Here is a 23537-nt window from a genome sequence, read left to right on the forward strand (position 1 = left end):
AGAGCGATCATGTGTGATGTCACTGGGAATTACAGGTTTTGTATAAACTGACCATGTAGCCCTGTGGGGTGTATGTGCATAATTTCTCATGTCCATTAGCTGCTTTTCAATCCTACTCACCACACAGAGAGTTGGAGAAGATGCGAGCGGAGGTCTCCAAACACTGAAAGACGGATTTCAGGGAAGCTTAGATCTCACACAACATTCCAGGTAACTTGATAAAAGCTTCACTGATATAAATGTAATTGGATGAAATCATGTAACAAAAATATGTTTATCGTGACATGACACAGAGATCTCCTGTATTGTTTTGCATGATAATTTCATGTCTGGGCTTTAATCATTTTGTACACAATGATCTAAGTGTTGATTATGCTTTTTTTGGTAACATTAGAGGCATCAATCATCGTGAAATAAAACTCTACCCACTGCAGAGATATGAGATGAGGCCAATGGAAACTGTAGCTTCAGCATTTTTTCTAATGTAATATGTCACTTTCTTGTGACTTTTCATACTTTCTCGGGGGGGGGGGGTAGCCGTGATGATGAAGAAAGCCACACTGCTGGTGTTTTGCTGCCTGGTCGTGTCTTTATCGGGCTCTCCACTCTACCCATCTATTAGGTAAGTCAACATATGCTATTATATTCAAAGAAACAATCATAGGAAATCATTAACAACATGTACTTGTTTTTTATAATCTGCTTGTAATTTACTTTTTTTCCTATTTTTTTTGTCTTTTGTTTGTGTTTTCAAATGTGTAATTTTGCAACTGTGTGATTTTGTATCTGTGCTTTCTAATTGCTGCTGCCTATCTTGGCCAGGTCTCCCTTGAAAAAGAGGTTTGTAATCTCAACGGGATCCTCCTGGTTAAATAAAGGTTAAATGAGTAACTAGCTATAATCCACCGAAAAGAATGGTTTAAAAAAAGCAAACACTTGGGGGGGAAATTACATTTGCTATTGTGACTACTTATTATTCATTTTATTTTTACCTATCTCTAGCTTTTTATGGAGTGATTTTTAAATTCGTGAGATAAATATTTTTGATGGCAGTTTGATTTGGCTCCCCAGAGATGAATATTGTACAACAATGTTTATAAACAAATTAATTCTCACCAACAGAAATAATGAATAAATTGTTTGGTCAGTGCTATTAATTTTTAACTAAGATGTGTTGTCTCCATGTAGAACTGGTCTAAATACACTGAATTAATTGTCCGTGGGAGCAGCTGAAGTGTAAGTCTGACTCATGACAGAGTAGTTTGACATGAGAAAGGAGAATACATAAGTTTACACTGATTCCAGTACATTTATTTATATTCTGAAAACTGTAATGAGTTATATACGCTTAACACAATATTCAACGTGCAATGTGATAGGCATTAGTTGTGGGCAATGAGGGACAGTGATTTGACCCCAGTGTCAGGGTTGAGAGAGCAATTGCATGCATGTTTGTGTAAAATTATTTTTTAAATCTTTCTAAGGTCACCATGTCCGTCATACTGTGCCCTCTGCTGTTATGTTAACAGAGGTCAAGATTTGATTAGTCACCGTGTTACATTTACAGTCCACTTGAATGGCTTTCAATGGCAAAGTACCCAAATGTGTAATTGCGCTATGAACAAAAAGAATATCAAGTGGATATTTTGCATTTAAAATGAGGCTGTTATTTCATACGTCAATCAGTCAAAATTGAGTAAAACTTACCTTATGAAAGTTACAGCTGCTCTCTTCTTTTTGGTCAGTAATCAAACACAATTGATGTGTTTACAGTACTGGCGACACATAATAATTTGACTCAATAGTAATAATATATATCTTATTTAAAAAAAAATTTTTACAAAGAAGGATAAGATTTATTCAATGCATAATATCTCTTTCAATGCTCTATGGTGCACCAAGTGACTAGCTTTGTCTATTTTTTTCATATGATCATCCTATTATATGTCTCAGGTTTGGCCAGAGAGACACATCAATTCTGATGACATCTTCCATAGAGAACCCAGTACAGCTGCTGGAAGACAGTGGGGTGCCAACCAGGGTAGAAACTGAACTACGGTCAGTATCTCTACATAGCCTTAGCAGCCATTTCTCTGAAAATCTGCAGTTGGTTAACTGTAAATACATAGCAATTTTAACTACAATAACATTAGATTAGCAAATACAAACCAGCGTAGGGTGAGAGACTGAGCGTGATGTTTTGGCTACGCTAACTACCTGGAGTGTCTTGTTTACTCAGTTCTCTCCCTATATCACAGCCTACTGAGATTTACCATTGTCTCAACATGTATTTAAAAAAAACAGTTCAATGTGTTGCCTAAGAAATGTATTTTAAAATGGGCCTTGCCAACTTTCTGGTTTTAGCTCAGGACGACACGCAGATGCCATTTTTACCAACAGCTACAGGAAAGTCCTAGGTCAGATATCTGCAAGAAAATTCCTCCAGACAATCGTGGGAAAACGGCTAAGGTAACCAGAAGAATAAAATACTCTGAATGAGGTGCAATTTGTCTCTGATCTTTGCAAATTTATCAAGACAAAAACGCTATGTATGAAAAAAAAAGCTGAAACGTGAATGTTATCTTTTCCAGAGATGAAAGAGAGAGTTATGTGAAACGTATGTCTGACATCTATGAACGGTCCTACAAAGAAGATCTTACATCCATCCAGAGGAACCAAAGACACAGGGGGAACACATGATGGCAGAAAGGGGCGCAGGTTACCAATATCCTAAAACCAGTTATACATCCATACTCAAGTTTAACTTGGACTTCCTGTGCACCGAAAGTTATCATTTAACCAATTACCTTAATTAGCATTACCTTGCATAATGTTGTTCTTCCAGTTACATGACTGATCACTGCCAACACTTGTGCTTAGACTATAATGGACAGGCTTAGGGTGGTAAGTGGTCTCAGCCATTTTTTTGACATTTCAGGATCATCTCTGAATGTTTTATCATAATACTATAATAATTATATATTACACAGGTTTAGAGTGTAAAAACAAATGCTGGAATTTAGATATGATATAAACAATATAATTCTCAATTTTTCATTAAAGCCATGTAAAGAACGTCTGGACTCTGCTGTGGAACAAATAGTTAATGTTTTGACAAGTGTTGTAACAAACCAAAAAAAGAAAAAGAAAAAATATTTCACTTCCAAGCATCACTTCATTTTTTTAACCTACTGTTCCTTTCAGCAATCCAGTGACTCTAAATATATAATTTTTTTTTAATGGGTATACTTTATGTGCCCACACTTTTTACAAAATGTGCAGGTTTTTGATCACATCCCTATTTCTATAACAAAGATGGATGAAGAAACTCCAGTCTTATTAACTTCTTTATTTCCTCTTCTGCATTACAAAAAAAAAAAAAAAAGAAACCGCTTTCCTGCAATTGCCCATTATATTTTAACAACCATTTATTATTTTTCCTTGGGATGTCAAATCTTTAAATCAGACAGGAGAGTCTCTCATCTAATGTATCCAACACGCAAAAGTAATAACAAGTTTACCAAAGATGAATGTGTCAGTGCTACATTTGGTGGACCAGCTGTAATTGATAACTGTTGAGCAAAGATGGGCTTGAGCAACAGGAATGTACAAAAACACAAATCGATCTTATTCCATCAAGAAACAAAAAAAAAAATATCTAAGCTCACTTAGAAAATGATGGCATGTTGGGCAATACGAAAGCAAATATTACAGGGGGAATGAAGTGCAATGGCAGCTTTACAGTCTTCAGTAGGAAAATGTCATTGAGCATCTGTCAAGTCACTTGGTGGCAGCAACTTGTTTTCTTTCATGTGGGGGGAAAAATAGAAACTTCACTTTTGAATTGGAATTTTGAAAAACCATGCCATTTTTTCCCAAGAGTCTGAATTGATCTATCCTTGAATGAGCATCGGTGGTATGTCTTCATTTGTTCTCAATTCTGGAAAAAAGAAATACAGATGAATTACTTTAGACAAACGAGGTGAATATAACTTTATGTCTTCAATCATCAACACACCACACCCTGGGAACATTAGCACTCGATTATTGACTGACTCGTGCATTTTTGTGTACAGCCCGCCACATAAAACAAAACACAATTTGCAAAAACTGAGATCCTCATGGGGAGTGGATTGTCTAATCGTTAGAAAATGCATATCCTAGCTCATTAACAAAACATGACACAGATCACCAACATGGTATGGTACATTCAAAACCACTGGCACATCCATGGGTGTTAAGACCGCAACAGAGGGATTAATAAAATACTGGCATGGCTATGATGTTGTGATCACGGTTGGATGAATGAGAGGCGAACCATGCCAGGGGATGTCAGATACATGTGAACACTCAGAACTAGAGTGAGCGAGCACCACGCAGCCATGCAATCTGCCGCTCATATGGAAATGCACTGGGATGCAATTCATGAGGATGCCCTTACTTGAGCCCGGAAGATCGGCCATTTGTTACAAATGAGGCCTTTATCGTAGGCTTCTATACTTTGCCAACCTACTACTTTGCTCTGCGGCAATCCTGAAAAAGGAGTAAAGAGAGGTTTAAATCAAGGTGTTGTTGGGGGGGGGGTTTAAAAAGCGACAGGCAACAGCTATTAGGACAATGGATTTAGCTGCAAGAAGAAAGACCTCCCTGGGAAATTATACTTATGATTATTTAGAGTAATTGCAAATCTCCACTTGTTAAATGTTGTTAAATGGGTTATGGCGAAAAAAATAATAGGAGGCACTGGTTACTCTCTAATAAAAGTAAGCCATTTCAGACTGACATCCTAAGCCAGTGACACAGGGCACAAATTTGTCACTTTTGCCTTTTGAGAGCTCTACAAATTGATGATTTGGGGAAATTGCCCACTCAGATTATCATCCATGCAAACCTCAGTGGCAAGCTTCCCCTGGTCCCATTGGGCACAGACTCTACAGTGGAAGGCTCCACTTGTCCTCGCACAGCCACAGTTCTCTGGGGACTTGCTGAGGGGCTGTTGTAGCAGACCAGGCCTTTAAAAAGGCTGGCTCTGGGCTAAGAACTGCCAAGAGGCCTGAAAGTACCAGAGTCCCATTTCTCTGTGAGATGCACCAACTTTCATTCTGCAGTCAAGGACTCTCTAGAAAACAACCCGTTAACCTATGTCATCTGGTAGTATGAGAAAGCATACCTCTTGACTGCTTTCTGGGCCAGCATGCGATTCCCAGCAAGGAAGGTTAGACTGCCAATGATGGCCAGATACTTGAGGGTCTGAAACATGTTGAGGTGGGTCCAGTAAATGTACATTAGGCCCAGCATGGCTGCAATAAAAACAAGAAAGCTGGGTTGAAGGTTGAACATGTTCATCCACAAACAGATGATTGGAGGAGATGGATTTAGGAGAAATGAGGTTACATTCAGAGAAGGACTAATACCTATACAGACAGAGAATTCATATCAACACCTCATGGGCCTTCATTGAAATGTGGAAAAAAAAAAAGTTATTCAACTTTATTATTCAAATTAAATCCCTTGTAGCCAAGTAGGTTTTTCTGTTTGTTTGTTTGTTTTTTTTCTTCGTGTTTTGAAACCAGCCCCACAAACGTTAAGTAACAAAATATGCTACATGTTGGATTTCATCAATAATGCATTAATAAAATAACTGATGAAAAATACGATTACTAGTAGAAGGAAAATACAAAAAAAGAAGTTATTGCTGACATTCATTTGTTCTAATTAACAATGGTAGATTGATACTGTATGAAATGGCTGTATAGAAAAGAAGAAAGTCTAATCTCCCACAAATAATCATTTAAAAGTTTAGGACGAACCTGCATGTCCTACGTGGAAGAGAACAGAACTGGGAGAGAAGCTAAAGTTTGAGATGTTGGCTCCAAGCTTCAACCACTAAAAAGGCAAGAGTAAGGGTCATGTTATTTTTATATCAAAGAGGTCCAAACAAAAGAAGAGAAAAACATGTGTCCACGTATTACACAATGCAGTGATCACATTCTATTGTAACAATGGATTTTTTTTTCATTATTAAAAAAAGCATTGCGTTTAGTAGATACGGGGGTCTAATTCACAGGATATCAATTGGCCCTTTTCCACTGCATGGTACTGGCTCAACTCGACTCTACTCTAGTTGACTCTACTCGCTTTACTTTTTGGGATTTCATTTTCCACTGCAGATAGTATCCCCTCACGGCAAAGCCCCGCTGGTCATTTGTGGGCATGTTGACTAGGTTTTTTTTTAAAGATGTTATTTATATTTAAATACATACACATATGTATATTTATATTTTATTTATTCTATTTTATTTATTTATTTATAGTGGTATTTTCACGTCACCTTTTAGTTGGAACCTCAAAGGAGGTGGTACCAAAAAACGTACCTAGTACCAGGTACTATCCCTAACTTTTGCCCAATGGAAAACCAAAAAAAGCGAGGAGTTTTGAGTTGAGTCAAGCCGGTACCATGCAGTGGAATAGGGGCAAATGTTTCCTTCTGAAGAGCTCTTCTAGGGGAAAAAAGGGACATTGTGTCAAACAATAACAACCAAATGCTTTGTAAAATTATCATTAGCAGTGAGTTATGTGCACAGTAAAACAAGTAATTTAGTTTCCATAACACTTTGTACTGTAAAAGACTGTTTTCTAAATGTATCAAAGAAGGTTTAATCAGTTCATCTGGATACAGTGTTTACTGACAGATACGTTTTGTCACTCATCTAAGTGACCTCTTCAGTCTAAACTGACTGCACGTATCCCCACCCCTCATAAATAACGACCGAAACCAATAACCAGTTTCATATACAAATATGGGTGTGACCATTAACTAGAGTTTCAAACAGCCATGAGTACTATTCACAAAGGATTTGGGAATGTTTACAAACAATTGCATCTGTATTGTTTATAAGGGTGGGGATACCTGCAGTCAGGTAGAAGATGTCACTTAGATGAGTGATGAAACGTATGTCAATTAAACGTTGTATCCAGATGAACTGATTCAACCTTCTTTGATTTTTTTACCTGGATTATTCAGCAAGCATAGAAATAGTTTTCTTAAGACACTTTTCTAAATGTATTTTTGTAGGCAGGTTTATGCCACCAAATTGCAAAAATTACAAAAGAAACATTGTCACAACAAAAGTCAGAATTATTACCAGAATGATCAGCAGCAGCAAGGGGGAGAGTACTAGAGCAGTGAAGGTGTTGGAAACCACTGTGGGAGGTTTCTTCTCTGGTTCCCTGAACAGGTGCTGCCGAAATAGAAGGACATTTAAAAGCTGTGGGACTACAAGTCATGAATGACTTTCCCCCCTACAGTATGCAATGCATGTAGCAAAACAGCTCCAAGTGAGAAATGAGCCAATGTTACCTTGATCTCTGGCTTGGGGACATAGGAAGTCTTTGATTGAATGATAGCAGGGGCTTCCTCATCCAGAAACTTTAGAACCACATCCGCCTAAAAAATAAATAAATACATAAAAAGATCAATTTTAGAGCAAGATAGAAATTCTAACTAGTTGATAACTTGATAACTTATCATTTTAGTCACAAAATCAACTAATCTTTTGCCACAGGGCTGTCGTGGTGGTCAGAATGATGTCGGTAAATGAGAGGTACAACACTCCTCCCTGCTGAACCTATTCATTATAAAGCTTGGTCAAAATGTATAAAGTTTAAGAATGCTTTTTTTTAAAAACAAGTATATAAAGATTTTATAGTACCTGAAAAATGATTGTGAATTTCAAATATATTTTGTAAATTGATAACTTATTGAGCTTGGCAGAGAATTGTATAAAAGCATTGCGCCAATTGACAAGCCAAATATCGAAAGTCACCATTCGACGCTGCGCTGAACTTTAAGCAAAAAATGTTTAAGGAAACTGTCTTTTTTTCTCTCTCTCCCTTTTCTCCCCAATTGTATCCGGCCAATTACAATGTCAAGGGATTTATGTTGTTTTTTTTTGTTTTTGTTTTTTTCTTGTTTGGATGGAATCATTATGCTTAAAATAAGTGCTCTTGTAAACACAGAAACCAAGTTCTGGTAATTCAAGTGCAATTTTAAAATTAGTACAACTGCTTTATTTGTGTACAACCAACAGTTTTGGACTACCTGTGCCCTAGTGCCTATTTGTGAGGATCCCACACCCCCTCTCGTGGTAAACAAAGTTAGTTTTGTATGCAATGGTATAATCGGGGGGAAAAAATGGAACCATCCATCAATATAACAATTGTTTTATGAGGTCTAAAAAAATAATTATATATCAAGACAATAACACCATTGGTGGTGTCTAATGTGTGTCGCACTGGTTTCATGACACAGCTTCTCCTTTACAATTCATCCTATGGATCACTCTCCTTTTGTGTTCCAGGACCTCATGATCTTCCACTTCCGGTGTGGGAAGATGGCAGTGCAAATTCACATTTGCAGCGGCTTCACCCAGCACCGGTGTGGGAAGATGGCATCGCGAATTCACATTTGCGGCTGCCTCACCCAGTACCGTCCATGCAGTGTCTTTGTCCACATCTAAGTTTGTACTCGTTTGATGGCTGGAAGAGCTGGCGTGGATCAGCTGGGAGAGCTTGGTCTGCTGCGTTCTGTGGGCCCAGGAACCACGGCCCTGCCTGGAGCTGTGCCCGAAGAGGTAACACCGAGGGCGGTCTGACAGGACGCGGAAGCGGGGCAGGCTAAGCTAACTGCTAGCCCATGCAGACCGGCAGTTCCGCTAACACCGAGGGCAGTCTGGCGGCGGCCTCGCCTACTAGCCTTGACTGTGTTTTTAGTGTCGTCGTATGGAATGCAGGGAGGTGTGTCGAAGGTGTCTAGTTAGGAGAGCTGACGTTTGATCGGCTGAGGGAGCCTAGTCTGTTGCGTCCGGTGGGCCCAAGCAGCACGGCCCTGACTGGAGCTGCGCCCGAACAGGAAACACCGAGGGCAGCCTGACAGGACGCAGAAGTGGGGCAGGCTAAGCTAACTGCTAGCCCATGCATATCGGCAGTTCCGACAGTCATCTTGGCTGACATTTGTTCTCCTGGACAGTGATTTTTTGTTGTTGTTTGATTTAGATATAGTATGTGTTAGTTTGGATATATGTGTTCTTGTAGTTCTTGGATATGTGTTTTTGTCTTTGTGTTGCACTGCTGTGGGCTGGGGGAAATTATGTTTCATTTCATTTCATATGCATGAAATTAAATAACAAATAAAGTGTTTCCGATTCCGATTTAAAAGTCGTCTTCAGGGGCATCTGGGTAGCGTAGCGGTCTATTCCATTGCATACCAACACGGCAATCTTCGGTTCATATCCCTGTGTTACCTCCGGCTTGGTCGGGCATCCCTACAGACACAATTATCTGTGTCTGCGGGTGGGAAGCCTGATGTGGGTGTGTCCTGGTCGCTGCACTAGCACCTCCTCTGGTCGGTCAGGGTCAGGACGCCTGTTTGGGGGGGGAGGGGGAACCTCCCACATGCGACATCCCCCTGGCGAAACTCCTGACTGTCAGGTGAAAAGAAGCAGCTGGCGCCTCCACATGTAACAGAGGAGGCATGTGGTAGTCTGCGGCCCTCCCCGGATCGGCAGAGGGGATGGAGCAGTGACCAGGACAGCTCGGAAGAGCAGGGTAATTGGCCGGATACATTTGGTGAGAAAAAGGGAGAACCCCCCCAAAAAAGGTGGGGTAATTGGCCAGATACAATTGGGGAGGAAAAAAAAGAAAAGGGGGGGGGTTAAAAAAAAATAAAAAATTACCCACCGACTACGTTTTGTAAGTGGTAGCTATGACGGGCAGCACGTGTTCTCACTGTAACAATTTCCAGAAAACATTTTAATAAAAGGTTTTCGAAGAACCTAAATAATTTGCTGTAATACTTTCAATAATACTCTCAAATATGAATGTACCATGCTATATTCTCAAGCCTATCCTGCGTAGGCTGTTTCTTTCTCTTCTGCAAAAATTTCATTGTCAGAGGACAAAAACAGGGTTCCTAATGGTAAGGATTAATGGCAAATGCGTTGTCTGGTTAACCCTTTACAAATTCAAAGGGAAAATTGTCATGAGAAAGTTGGAAATTTTTATTGTCAGACTCGGATCGCTCTGTTGTTTTAGTAAAAATGCCCAGTTGGTGACGCTTCATTCAGTCAGAGGAATTTCTGTGCTGTGCTCAGTAAGCAGCTTCTGCTTAGCTGTTGCTCAAAACCCTTAAAGATCTCAGGAACGGGTGGAAATAATTTGACATGTTCAGACGAAGGCAGTGATTTGACTATAATTAACTTGAACATCATTTAACCTGTACTTTAAAATGGTCTTTGGTATTTAACAGTAACTTTAAACTGATGCCGACTGTTACTATTGCACCCTTACTTAAACACAATTATTATTAGTGTTTACTGCTGAGTCCTTTATTTGCGCTTGCCGTTTTTATACTATCATGGTAAAATTTGCCTTTTTTTACTGTTCTTTATCAATATTAATCTACTCCGTACTTTGGTTTTCCACCGCTTGATGATCTAAGGTACACTTATACTAAATGCACTCAACTTGACAAGCACTCTTGATTATATGATTGGCATGATTGCCATCATAGAGCAATCATTATGATATGATTGCTCTATGATGCCCATTGGTAAAAATCGAACTTATCTGCTAATTTTTGACTCTAAGTCACTTTGAATAAAAGCCAAGTGAATTAATGTAAGAGCTAAGAATGCATCCAAATAAATGACCATGCAAATCAATGATGTCTCTACGGCATCACCACTAATACCTGAGGACCATACACATCATATACTTGCTTCTGCATTTAATCAAGTCCCGACACTCACCACATTCCACAAAATGGGGTTCTCCAGGGTAGCATCTCCGACAATGAGATGCAGGGAATAGGTGCCAGATGTGGAGTCAAACTCAGATTTTCTCTCTGCTGTGTCCAACTCAAACTTGTAAAGATTCTTACTGCCAGGTTCAGCCACAAACACAACCTCCTGGCCAGTTTTCTGATTGTGAAGCCTCATAAAAGTCTGTGAAAATACGACAAACATGTTTACTAAATACTGGGCACATAAAATGGTATAGAAATAATATTTTTGCCTATTCACAGACATTAGTTATAATTTTAGAAAAGTAAAACACACTTGTAAATAAGCTAAAATGACAAGAGAATTCCAAAATGAACCATTAACTGTCAACATGGTTAATTCACTATTTTTTTTTAAATAGTCACCCAGTTGTGGTTTTTTACCCAACAATGGGGCTTGGTAAACAAACAACCAGCCAGCTCCCGCCAAATCATCCCGGTATTTAGGAAGTGATGGATGTTAACAACCACCAAGATTACAAACCTGATGAGGGGTAAGCTCCACTCCAGTGTTGACATCAACCAATTGGAAGGACATAGCAAAATTCTGGTGGCTGTCTGCAGTGAAAGAGCTCTTGGCTTTAGAGGGATATTCCACCCTGGATTATGAAAACAAAAATTTTGCTTGTCAATTATCAAGTTCCTTAAAAGGGACATTTAAAAAAAAAAAGGGCTTCATTGTAAGGCTAATTTCTGACCTGGTAGTCTTTGTGCCAATGCTCTGGTCCTTATCCACCACAGACAGATCCATATTTGTAATGGCCACCTCGGTGGATACTTTCACTTTAAGCTTTAAGTTAATGGAAGGAGAGGAATGGAAGCAGCATATAGCAATCAGGTCAAGCAAACGTGAATTTCTCAATGATAGGCAATTTCCAGAGGAGTAATTACAATTACATTTATGTGTCACGGATAACATTAACAGCTACAAAAGAGAACAAGCTTGACACTTGTTAAACTTGAAAAACATTAAGTGCCTCAAATAGTGTCAGAAATGAATACAACTACACAATTATTTTCAACAGGAACACTAAACAGCTAACCCTAGGAAACAAAGAGGCAGGAACAAAGACCTCCCACCTCTGACTCAACACCAATACATATCAATTAGCATAACTTTTTGTCCATCTCTATCATAGCAAAAAAAATAAAGACACTCAAGTTAAGTGCATGCAAAATGTCAGGGGACAAGACCCAGGAACAACGTGAATACACAATATAGACAATAACTCTGGGGCCATTAAAATTATGCGTGGTCCATGCAAATCATATATGATGTTTCCAATACTTAGTACAAGCTCACCTCAACACGATTGGCAACCAATCGACTATCACCTGTGACAGCAACAGTGAAGTGGTAATATCCACTGGCTGGCTGGTTAGCCATAAAATTCAGTTCAAAGACACCACTAAAGAAAAAAGCAGAATGACAGAATCATGCAGTGTACATCAATAAACTAGGTTCTGTTGATGAAGACAATTCTTTCTTTAAAAGCACCTCTGTCGTTGAGTTGCTAAAGCAGTTTGTGGGAGAAAAATTAAGAGAACATTGCAAAAGTCAAGAATACCCCAAAAATAGAAAAACCCACTGGTTACACATACTCTCTGTGAGTGAAAGGTGTTTGGCTGAGTATTACACTCTTGGAGGCCATAGCATATGCAGAGTCCACCAGTACGCTGGCTGAAGCCAGAGGCTGAGACAGGACATCAGTAACAAGAAGCTGTGAATCAGAAAGACAAAAACAAAAACCATCATAAAGGGGAGATTCAAAATACACAGAGGAAAACAGCTTTATGAGGGTCCCTTTATGATCCACCTGCAAGTTGGGCTGGCTGTGTGACACTGTGGCTGGGCCCTGGGGAGTCACCATGACTGGCACATGGAAGCGGTTGTTTGAGAGGGCTGAGGCAGCACTTGCCACGCTGAAAGCCTCTCCCAGAGAGTCCCATGACTTCTTGCTGAAGATGGAGTTTACCAGCTGGATGACCTGGTCCTATGGTGAGAACATATAATATATCATTTCCAAAATGCAGGAGAATGTCCCAGGTTGCAATAACATTTTAAAAGATTGCTATCAAGGAAGGCAATACCTCCTTTAGAGGGGGCTCCATGTCCACATGGTCTGACAGTGAATAAGCAGCAGTCACAAACAGAGCAGTTGCCTCAAGTCCCTCTTCAAACTGAAGGTAGACACCACCTAGGTCATCCAAACGAGCTATCAGGTCCTAAGAGAGGAAAGCGGGAGTTCAACAAAAGGAAAAAGGACTTCAATAGCCAAATCTTCTGAAGAAACATTCACTGTGCAGAAACTATCCTAATTTGCCTGCTCCTACTTCAGGAATTATCTCATGCACAAAGATGGGTCCTATGCAGTTTTATGAGGCACAGCGTCTCCTGGTGGGGAGTTATGAAGCTCACCTCAATTTCTTCAAGTATTCCTCCAAGTTCTGCCTTCTGTGAGAGACGGGCTGCTGTCTGCAAGGCTAACGTAATTCTGTACAGAGAACAAAATACATTTCTTAAAGAGAAAACACTGCATCTGGGCAAAAAATAAACTTCAATCAGGAGAGACATGATTAATCAAAAATATTGACAAAGCAATCCCAAATCTATCTGAACACAACTAACTAAATGCTTACGCCATGACATTATCCTCTTTGCTGATGCGAGCTGCAAGGGCACCGACAACTTCCTGTGATGCCAGAGGAAGTCCCAGAGAACTCAGTGCACTCACAGCTCGATGGATCTGTGTTATAGTTGAATCCTCACTAACTGCTGCCAGGAGAATGTCCCGAGTTTCATTGGACACGGGAATCTATGAAGAGGAGAGAAATAAGTTGACATCCTAAGAGTACTGTGTTGAATGCAAGACCATAATAAAAAAAATCAAACATCATCCCAGAGTTTGTCAAATAAATTGGTATATGTACCTCACACCCTGATAAGGCTTGACTGGCCTCAGCAGCAAAGAAGAGCGAGTCGATACTTGTGGGATCGAGTTGGGACTTCAGGAACTGACATGTTTCCTGTAAACATAAAAAAAGTCTTATCACTCATAGTACTTAAGGCGATATAAAACAGCCTTAAATGATAATAATGTATGCGCAACAAAATCATACATTATAATGAATAGGTAATTAAAATGGCACAAATCAGGCAATTCAGCCTTCCCCGGGAAACCTGTTTCTCATAGTTTGTATAAAATAGGTACACAATTAGTCAACTGATACAAAAACCAGAAAACTGGTAACTTTCTTACAATTTGATCAGCAACAGTTGCTGCTAGTTTGCTCAGACCAACAACTGAGTAGTATGCCGATTCGAGGTCTGTGAAGCGTTGGCTCAAGAAACTCTGCAGTCTCGCCACATCAGGCAGTGAGAGGTAGTGGGATGGTGTCAGAGCCTGACCTCCGAGAACCAGGTTTAGAAGAAAAAACCCTAACAAACCTGCACACAGGAGGACACAAAATAGTTTACCTGATCGTGTAACGCTTTGTTAGACAACGATGACATAGAAGGGTAAGGCACAATGGATTTTACACCGTGCTTTTTTACGCATAAACGCACCTCGGATACACAATAATTTAATTCATTGAGTTAGCATTCATTCACTGCAGGCTTTCGCGGACATGCAAGCGGCGTGCAACATACCGCACAGCTTCAGGTGTTCGTTATCAAATAGTGCCTTCACGATTTGATAACGATAGCTCGGATAACCCGCAGTTGTTAAGAAAGAATACATATACAGAGTTGTATTTAAGGCTTTTGAATCAGTTTACTTACAAGGATGGGCCATGTCTTACAACCTTACGCAGCGTCACCAAAAACCAACAAGAACTTCCGGGAGGTCGGAGTGTTCCGCCAGCAACATGAGAATTTCCGGTTTACCTTCTTACTTTTTAAAATAAAAGTACGCAGCAACACGAAAAGAAACACCCAGAAGACAGCCATGAAATGAAATAAAACGTCTCGACTGTCATTATCAATTGGTTGAATAAATGGAAAAGAAAGGGCTAATATTGTTAGGCCAAACAGAATTTGTCTACAAACAGCAAGCGTCTCATTGACAGTTTATGTATATGGAATTTCTCAAACCAGCAGATACGAATCAATTTGAGCATCCTTGAATTAAAAACATACTACTTTCCTCTTTTGTAAGTGACAATACTCGTGACTTTTTAAGTGACTCAAAAGTCCAGTCCAAGCTGCTATCTTGCAAAACAACAAATGTGATGCCTGAGTAGCTCGCTAAAGCGTCACGTGAGAATTCATGGTTTTTATTGTGAAATTCCCGACCCAGAAGTTAATACTGTGGCCATGTACTTGGGAAAACCCACTAGAGAAGTGTTGGCAGATACAAAACACACGATGGCAACAGTGCTTTACTGTATTACCGTAACGTTTTCCAAAAGTTGGCATTGGTCTTATTTTCCCCGAACCCCTCCCCCTTCCAAAAATAAAACAAAACCTAATAAAGCAATTTTGGACAAATAACATTGATAACCAAACGTAATGTTCGTAACGTGAAACATGTCCTCACTTCACTTCACGAAAAACGTTTGACCTACTCTCTTCACAATGTGACTGCCAACAACTGACTGATGGATTCTTCTGGAGCTGCCCAGTGTCCATTTCTGATTGGCTGAGACTTTTCATGAGTTGCACTCAATTGTTACAACTATAAAAAACGCCAAATTCTCCATAAAAAAAACCCAAAAACACTTAATTTTTGTCATTCATAGATGGACATACATCAAATGCCATAACTTAAACACGTTACATAAAATGTCACCAAAATGACCGTCTCGTCAACCAACCATACAGAAAAGCACTATATGTAATGATTATTATACCACTTATTGACCCACAAAATCAAATAACTATATTAAGTATGAAGATGTAATCAGTTATTCTCTATATTTTTAATCAATGAAGTTATATTACACAATGAATTACAAAGTTATACAAAAATAGATGACATTCTTGCAGAAATAAAAATCTTGTTCCTGTTGATCTACCATTTCATATTCGGCTTTTCCCCCCCACATTATTCATTCACATTATTAAGTTCTGAAAAGAACAGACTGAACTGACGTTTATGTACACTGGTATCCAAGCTTTACTCAGGGCATCATGCTGAGGAAAAGCACCATCCTGCCTATCCAAAGGAGTAGAATCAAGTGCAACTGGACTTGGTATATATCCGTGAAGACGTTTCGCCTCTCATCCAAGAGGCTTCCTCAGTTCGTGCCTTTCTGACTAGACCAAGCTAGTGACTGGCTGGTGATGAGACTCAGAATTTATCCTCTAGGAGTCGTTGTCAACGCCATTGATATGCGTGGCTTGTTGTGATCAGATGTTTACCAACGCCCGTCGCTAACAGAGCCATAGATATGAGTGGCTCTTTTGTTTACCAATGTTATCGGAGCTATTGATATGTGTGGCTCTCCTGCCTCAAATTATCCTCAATGACTGATTGAGCTAAACTGCAAGTTAACTAGATTGGAAATAAAAAAAAATTTTTTTTGCACATAACACTATCGATGACAGTTCCTACCACCACTTAAAATGAAGAACTGGAAGAATAAAGTTCTACACATCTAACAACTTGGCACATGAAGAACTGTCTCAAGACAAGATGAGGGCGCGGCTAGGAGTGTGGGATCGTATGGAGCGTAGATAGTGTCTTGCTCTCTCCGTCATTATAAGCTGGTCTTTAGTTTGTCCACATACAACTGTCTCCCATTCTTTAGACATCTGAAAATGAAATTAATTAGAATTACATGATAATATAAAAAAGAAAAAAAATCTTGAAGCATTCTGTTCATTTTTGATCAAGTTGGAACTTACTGGAGTTGGGGTTATGGAGCTATGATGTACAGTTGTATCAATGGTTTCCAAAAGGAAGCCCTGATCTAAAACATTTTCTTCTCTCTTTATGTAAAATGAGGAAGAGTTCAAGGAAACGGAAAGCGAAGTCTCTGCCTTCAGAAAAAAACAAAACAAAATAAAATTGATATGTGCATTTACGAAAGATGCCGCAGTTTAAAATAAATTGACACAAGCCCTTTACCTTTGAGCTGTGTGAAGATTCAGATATAATGGGCCTCTGCTTAGCAATGGCTGCTTCATTACAGTTGATAACATCCAAGGCCAATGATTTGCGCACTTTCTTCTTAGGAGGCCGATGCTAGAAACATCATACAATTCCAGAAAGACTCAGCAACAGTAATAATGACAAAGAAACATTGATGACAATTTGCAACACTAAAAACCAAGGAAAATATAAGCATGCCAGAGGGCTGCAATATACAAGTTTTTAAATTATCTTCATTGTTAGGCTATGAGAGTAGACACCCAATAGTATGTCCCAGTGCACTTTTAAAAAAAGATGGCTGGTGGTAGCTTAGAGTTAGAAATCTAATGTAGATGGGGAAAGTGAACAAGATACCCCAGTAACACCATAATCCTTCAGCAGAGGAGCTACTTACAGGCCAAATGAGGACAAATGGTAGGACACTTGGGTGCCTCCAGATTTGAATGTGTAATTATGTGGATGTGATCCCATGCTCGATCAGTAACCAATTCATAAATAGTCAATTTCTTAGGGGAAAACATTACTTTGAGGGAATTTAGATTTAAGAACAATTATTTAATTTAGACAAAGGGATTGATAATAGTTTCCATATTTGTGTAAAGTTGATGAAAGAGCTTTTTAAAAAAAAAAGGGGGGGGTGGGGGTATGCTCTTACTAAGGGTGTAGAAAAGATGCTTCATACTGACCAATATTTTTCGCCGTGGCTCAGGTGAATATTCACCCACAGCCAATTCAATTCCAGCCTCTCTGGACATGACCTCAATTATGTCCTCTTCCAAGTTGGGAGTCTGGGGCTAAGATTTGCATAGGAAAATATGAGGCTTGCATTGAACTGAAAACTCAATTTTTCAGTCAGTCATAGTGAGGACTTACCAAGGGTTGTAGAGGGCCATATTTCTCCATAGCATTTTTGAATGGAGTTGGCGTTCGTGGCATAGTATAAAGCTCAGCTTTGTGGTTGGGTGTGATAAATCTACATGAAAAAGAAAAGTTAATATTCAAGTATGAACAGTTTTATGGCTAGCTAAGGAATACCCAACTGTCAGACTTTATTTTGGAGCACGTACACAGAGTTCTCTTTAATTTTAGGTGTATTGTCACGTCGCAATGGTGTCCTAACAGTGGCTTTCTGACTGCACACTGGGGTGGATGTGAGAGATGGGTTCTCCAGGTCATGAGTGTCCTGTTTGGTCCACATGTTGAGGAACTGAAGGAAAAACAAAACTTCATTATGCAGTACACATTTACCTCTGACCTAAAAACATCATTGAAAGATCATAGTAATTAACTGAAAGATTACTTTACTACTAAGAGATTACTTGTGAGGGAGAAAAAGGCAGGATTTTCACAGGTGTGTTTTTGGGAGTCATAGCGTTATTAGCATCGGGAGACAAGGCGATTCGTCGATGACTTCGTCGATTGAGTATAGAAGGCGAGGTGACCCCTCCAGGTGATATAGGGATGAGTTCTCCTTTGCTGCATTTGCTTAGCTCCTGCAAGGCACTGCCCTCCAGGCGAAACTGGTGACGCTCAGGGCTCTGAATCTCCTCAGCCAGGTCAAAGGCTGCAAGGTTGCACCACCCATCAAGGTCCTGGTAGGGAAGACATTAGCTGTCACTACTGCTCTAAAGCTTGAGAAATATATGCTCTTTAAAACTGATGGGATGGGATGAATGTGTTAATAGTTTTTTATGAAAAATCCAATTTATTTAGGAATCAGGAACATTTAATGGGTCAAATTAATTATTTTCTGTAAATTAAACAGTGGCCCAAGAAGTTTTTCAAACAAGGACACTTACCCCATCTACCATGTCCATAACTTCCTTCAATGGAGGGCCAGTGGGGGAGAGAAATCCAGAGCTGTCCACCACCCAGCTGGTGGGATTTATTTCTCCTGAAGCATCAGCCTCAGTCTTTGGGCTCAACCCCTGCTTTAGAGAAGTCTTTGTTGGACCTGCCTCCCTTGGGCTACTTTTCCGCACTGCAGTAAATGCTTCCTGCAAGAAATAGTGAAATCACTGTGTAAATCGGTAAGAAAGACTTAATCAAAACCACGGTTATGGTTAATATGCATTGTCTATGCATATTCAATTATTATTTATTCCAAATATAGTAGATTTAATTAAATTATCTATACAATTGAAATATTACATTCCAATATTTAAATTTCCATTTTTGTCACAGCTTAGTGATTTGCGTCTTACTGTTAGACAAGTTTTCTGCTCTGGGTCCTTGTCCACACCACAATCGGAAGAATGAGTCATCTGTGAAATCAGGTAAGACCATTTTAAATATGTGATCTTATCATATTTGATATCACTAATGAACAAACCATATACTTCAAAGAACGTTGAATGACTTCACTTGGATACATTTATTGAGGTACGTTTCATCACTCATCTAAGTGACCTCTTCAGTCTAAACTGGCTGTTGGTATCCCCACCCTTATAAACAATAAAGTCGTATAATGACCAGTTTCATATGCAAATATGGGCATGGCCATTAATTAAGAGTTTCAATGGCCATGTGTACTATTCACAGAGGATTTGGGAATGTTTGGAATCACAGCATTGTAAGATGGATGACAGATGTACTCTTAGAACCCCCCCCCACCCCCACCCCCTGGCTTGGTTCAGGAATGGTCGATCCCTCTTCACACAGATGGCCTCTTTGACTCCCTGTTCAAACCAGCGGGTCCTTGGAAGAGTGGCCACTGGCCTGTAGATGTGTGTTGACCGTGGAGTCCTGGCCTGATGTGTTAGCTCCTGTTTTGTGCCATTCTCTTGGCCAGCATCTGTTTAGTTTCCCCAATGTACAAGTCACGGCAATCCTCCTGGCACTTAACAACGTACACTATATTGCTCTGTATGTGCCGGGGACCCAATCCTTGGAGTGGACCAATTTCTGGCACGTGTTTTGGGGTTTGAAAGCAACTGAGACGCGGTGTTTGGAAAATATGTCTCAACTGTTCTGACACTCCCACCACATATGGTTTACACTTAGACAGACCACACTGGTCTGTCTAAGCGTAAACCTAAGTGATGGGTGTAGACTCCGCAGTCTACACCCATCTACAGGCCAGTGCCACTCTTTCAGGGATAAGGATGTGCACACCCTTGATAGAAAAGAACGTTGGTGTGAACAGGGAGTCAAAGAGGCCATCTATATATGAAGAGGGATTGACCATCCCTGAACCAAGGCGGGGGGGGGTGTGTGCTAAGAGTACATCTGTCACCATCTTACAATGCTGTGATTGCAAACATTACCAAATCCTCCGTGAACAGTACACATGGCCATTGAAAATCTAGTTAATGGTCACGTGCATGCATATTTGCATATGAAATGATCATTGGTTTCAGTTATCCAAAGGAATTGAATCAAGTGCAACTGGACTTGGTTATATATCCGTGAAGACGTTTCGCCTCTCATCCAAGAGGCGTCATCAGTTCGTGCCTCTTGGCTGAGCTGGAACAGTCCATAGTTTGGGTGGCTGAAGCCTCTTGGATGAGAGGCGAAACATCTTCACGGATATATAACCAAGTCCAGTTGCACTTGATTCAATTCCTTTGGATAACTATGACCTGGATGAATGAGAACATTCACAGACATTGGTTTCGGTTGTTATGCAACTATTGTTTATAAGGGTGGGGGTTTATAAGGGTAGACTGAAGAGGTCACTTATGAGTGATGAAACATATCTGTCAATAAACGTATCCAGATGAACTGATTCAACTTTCTTTGATTTTCTTACCTGGATTATTGAGCATGCATAGAGGCAAACCATATACTTAGATGGGCAGAAAATGAAGAGGAGGCTCACCTGCATGTCTTTTCTAATACTGGCCAATAGCTCTTCGTATTCATTTGGTTTGATGACCTCCCCAGCATAAAAGCCCATTTCCAGCTTACGTTTGATGGTAGAATTCCAGTGATTCTTAACAGCATTATCTGTCCTGTTTATAAATATAACTCAAGTGTTATGTGACCTCTTTGGCCCAGAATTGTATGTACAAGGAATTAGTTCAAAAACACCTTTGGTAAACATGTGCTCTACAAGGAGGATAATTTACCGTCCAGGGAGTAGTTTAGCGATCTCAGCCCAGCGGTTTCCAAGCACACAGTGAGCCTTGTAGATGATGAGATCCTCATCAGCTGTCCAAGAAGACTTCTTCACATCAGGGTTGAGATGGTTGTGCCAGCGCTCTCTGCACTGCTTTCCCAGTCTACCCTTCAGATGCTTGGCTACAATGGCCCACTGTTTGTTGCCATAGAGGTTCACAAGTTCTATGACCTAAGATAAGACATTGGAAGAAATCAACATTCATCTGAAATATGGGCCAGGGAAGTCTGTATTCTGAATTCCACTGGACTGCAGACCAACAAGTATTTTACCTTCTCATCTTCCTCTTTAGTCCAAGGTCCTTTGACCAAATCTGGATCCAATACCTTGAACCAACGGTGCTGACATTGTTGTTCAGTGTGATTCTAAGCAAAACGATAATTAAGACATCTTAGCATTTGATGCCACACAGTTTATGACAGGCAAGTATACAAAAAAAGACCAAAAGTACTGACAGCATTTCTGACTCACTGGTATGAAGCTGGCAATATATTTCCAATCATCTGGTCCCATTTTATTAACTAGAGCCTTGAGGTTGTCATCCTGTAGAGAAGATTGATGAAACATTGTTGAGTATCGAGGAGCTATGAGTGACTAAAATACAGTATCTGAGGAGTTAAATGCATAGGCAAGAATATTTGGCCTATATGGGTGCTCACCTCTTCTTGAGTCCATCTAACTTTGACCTTTCCACAGTCTCGCTGTTCTAGTACATCCGAGTCGGTGTCTTGATACACAGCATCTTCGCCATCCTCACTGTAAAAACAGTTGTGGTTTAGCTTTAATCAACAAATACAAACAGTGCCGATGTTAAAATTCAAAACTAGAATTAGCCGAGTGGGTTGGCTAGGGTTAAAGCATGATCCGCCCTGTGGTGTGTGTGGCAGGACTAGCCTTGTCAAGTTTAATTCTTGGTCTAACGCATCTAGGCCTACCTTGGCGGTTTCGATGACAAAACTGAGGGTTGACCGAGTTCTAAAGTTAGATCGACGTTAGCCTCGTTTAATTTGTGGCTTCGAGGAGACGATAAAAGTGGCTTTGTAGCAAGCTAACGTTGCTGGGTTTTATTTATTTTTTCTTACAAAAACTTTGCCTGAAAAAGGGCGCCAGTCGTTTTTCTGAAGTCAATATTTATTTACCAACTTGGCAATAGACACAAACATGTGCAAGCTGCTAAACTAATTTAGCAGAGTTTAACTAGTTAAATAAGTAGACAAGTTCACACCAACGAGATTGGGTCAACTGATACAATATATTTACCAACGCGACCAACGGGACATCTTCCACCGTTTCAGCTGTTGACACACGGGCAGTCACACTTGTACCAGTGGTTTTTCCGAGTCATGTGCACTGTTTCGATCTTATACAGTTGTTCCAACCATTTTTGTTATAATATCAAATAAAGCAAGCTAATCTACACCGCTAGCCGAATAATCCGCCCCAGCCGGCCGGGAGAGAACGTTGTCCGCGCTCAAGTATTTCTATCTCGCGCGTTTATTTTTTTACAGATATCGGGAAGTGACGTAATGCCTCAACGGTGTAGGCGTAACAACGAGCCAGGAGATTAAAAATACAAGGTCCCAGAAAGGTGACAACAGCAGGGGGGGGGGGGAATGCTCATAACGTTGTCACTTAAGGAGGAAAGGAAGACATATCCTTGGAGCAATGACAAAACTGTGAAGAATAATCTCCGGAATTCCAGCGAGTGTCAGCGACAAAATCATCTTCTTCTCAATTTTATGTCAATTGGCAAACAACGTTATGGTACATTACCGCCACTAACTGGAATGGAGTCTAGATCGGAACGCTCCTGTGTCTTGACACATACTAATAATCCAGGTAAGGAAATCCTAGAAAATTGAATTATCTGTCCAAACTTGAAACATTCATCTGCACACAATGCTACGTATGGACGTTTTTTGGCCTCTTTATTCGAATGGCAATGCATTTTGCAATTGTCAATTCAATGTGCAAAAGTATGGAAGTTTTTTGGCCTCTTTATGCAAATGACAATGCACTTTTGCAATTGGCAATTCAATGCGCAACTTGGTCATGCAATTAGAAAATGTATTTGGAAATCGGCAAGTCAATATGCAAATTGGCAATGCCATCCTCAGTTCATTTTGAATTATTTTGATTCAAGATTCATTATTTGTTACGTCTCATTATAAAAGTATATGAGAGTAAAATTATTGAGTGTTGGCTCATTAACACTGTATTGTATGTTGCAGTATCACGAGGAGGCAAGATATAAGTTTACTAGTTTAATAGAGAACGACTGGTACATCAGAATACTACAATCAGATGCGCTGTCACTACACTGAATGCCCTCAGCGGCAACGTAGCATTTATAGGCCACTGTATTAATGCGAACAATAAAGTAGTCCCACAACACATCTCCTTTCCTTTGAGTCTTTGAGACAGTGCTTTCTATATGAACATATTATAAGGAAACCTTTTGTTAAAGTTAACTTAGGAA

The 23537-nt window shown here is 39.9% G+C and overlaps 3 protein-coding genes across 3 annotated transcripts; 1 reads left to right on the plus strand and 2 right to left on the minus strand.

Moving 5' to 3' along the window:
- Nucleotides 1-542: 542 nt before the first annotated feature.
- Nucleotides 543-2700, plus strand: ghrh (growth hormone releasing hormone). The gene is made up of 4 exons (XM_056301554.1): nt 543-622; nt 1954-2058; nt 2365-2469; nt 2592-2700. The coding sequence occupies exons 1-4, from the start codon at nt 543-545 to the stop codon at nt 2698-2700; spliced, it is 399 nt and encodes a 132-aa protein (XP_056157529.1).
- Nucleotides 2701-3334: 634 nt separating this feature from the next.
- rpn2 (ribophorin II) lies at nt 3335-14683 on the minus strand. Its single transcript, XM_056273834.1, has 17 exons — nt 14625-14683; nt 14101-14288; nt 13772-13867; nt 13481-13656; nt 13260-13335; nt 12932-13066; nt 12658-12834; nt 12443-12561; nt 12144-12249; nt 11539-11630; nt 11325-11439; nt 10809-11003; nt 7361-7447; nt 7146-7241; nt 5811-5886; nt 5171-5300; nt 3335-3940 (listed from the first exon to the last, which is right to left on the minus strand). Exons 1-17 carry the CDS (start codon nt 14635-14637, stop codon nt 3925-3927), a joined length of 1893 nt encoding a protein of 630 aa, XP_056129809.1. The 5' UTR covers nt 14638-14683; the 3' UTR covers nt 3335-3924.
- A 1152-nt stretch (nt 14684-15835) lies between these two features.
- Nucleotides 15836-22338, minus strand: mybl2b (v-myb avian myeloblastosis viral oncogene homolog-like 2b). The gene is made up of 15 exons (XM_056274922.1): nt 22319-22338; nt 21718-21814; nt 21530-21601; nt 21331-21423; nt 21009-21229; nt 20759-20891; nt 19143-19202; nt 18738-18935; nt 18258-18530; nt 18006-18145; nt 17812-17911; nt 17625-17732; nt 16915-17031; nt 16692-16826; nt 15836-16598 (listed from the first exon to the last, which is right to left on the minus strand). Exons 1-15 carry the CDS (start codon nt 22336-22338, stop codon nt 16470-16472), a joined length of 1896 nt encoding a protein of 631 aa, XP_056130897.1. The 3' UTR covers nt 15836-16469.
- Nucleotides 22339-23537: the final 1199 nt, after the last annotated feature.

The sequence above is a fragment of the Lampris incognitus genome, chromosome 2, assembly GCF_029633865.1.
Source record: "Lampris incognitus isolate fLamInc1 chromosome 2, fLamInc1.hap2, whole genome shotgun sequence".
Taxonomy (NCBI): Eukaryota; Metazoa; Chordata; class Actinopteri; order Lampriformes; family Lampridae; genus Lampris; species Lampris incognitus.

Bases quoted from the DNA above. Each gene is read 5' to 3' on its own strand.
- ghrh (XM_056301554.1), top strand. From the start codon at position 543: ATGATGAAGAAAGCCACACTGCTGGTGTTTTGCTGCCTGGTCGTGTCT. The intron at 623-1,953 runs GTAAGTCAACAT...TATATGTCTCAG, and splicing joins CCACTCTACCCATCTATTAG to GTTTGGCCAGAGAGACACAT. The intron at 2,470-2,591 runs GTAACCAGAAGA...TATCTTTTCCAG, and splicing joins ATCGTGGGAAAACGGCTAAG to AGATGAAAGAGAGAGTTATG.
- rpn2 (XM_056273834.1), bottom strand. The intron at 13,336-13,480 runs GTAAGCATTTAG...TTCTCTGTACAG, and splicing joins AAAGAGGATAATGTCATGGC to AATTACGTTAGCCTTGCAGA. The intron at 11,631-12,143 runs GTGAGCTTGTAC...ATTAACTTAAAG, and splicing joins TGGTTGCCAATCGTGTTGAG to CTTAAAGTGAAAGTATCCAC.
- mybl2b (XM_056274922.1), bottom strand. From the start codon at position 22,338: ATGTCCCGTTGGTCGCGTTG. The intron at 17,733-17,811 runs GTAAGTCCTCAC...TGCAAATCTTAG, and splicing joins ATGGCCCTCTACAACCCTTG to CCCCAGACTCCCAACTTGGA. The intron at 16,599-16,691 runs GTAAGTTCCAAC...TTTCATTTTCAG, and splicing joins GCTCCATAACCCCAACTCCA to ATGTCTAAAGAATGGGAGAC.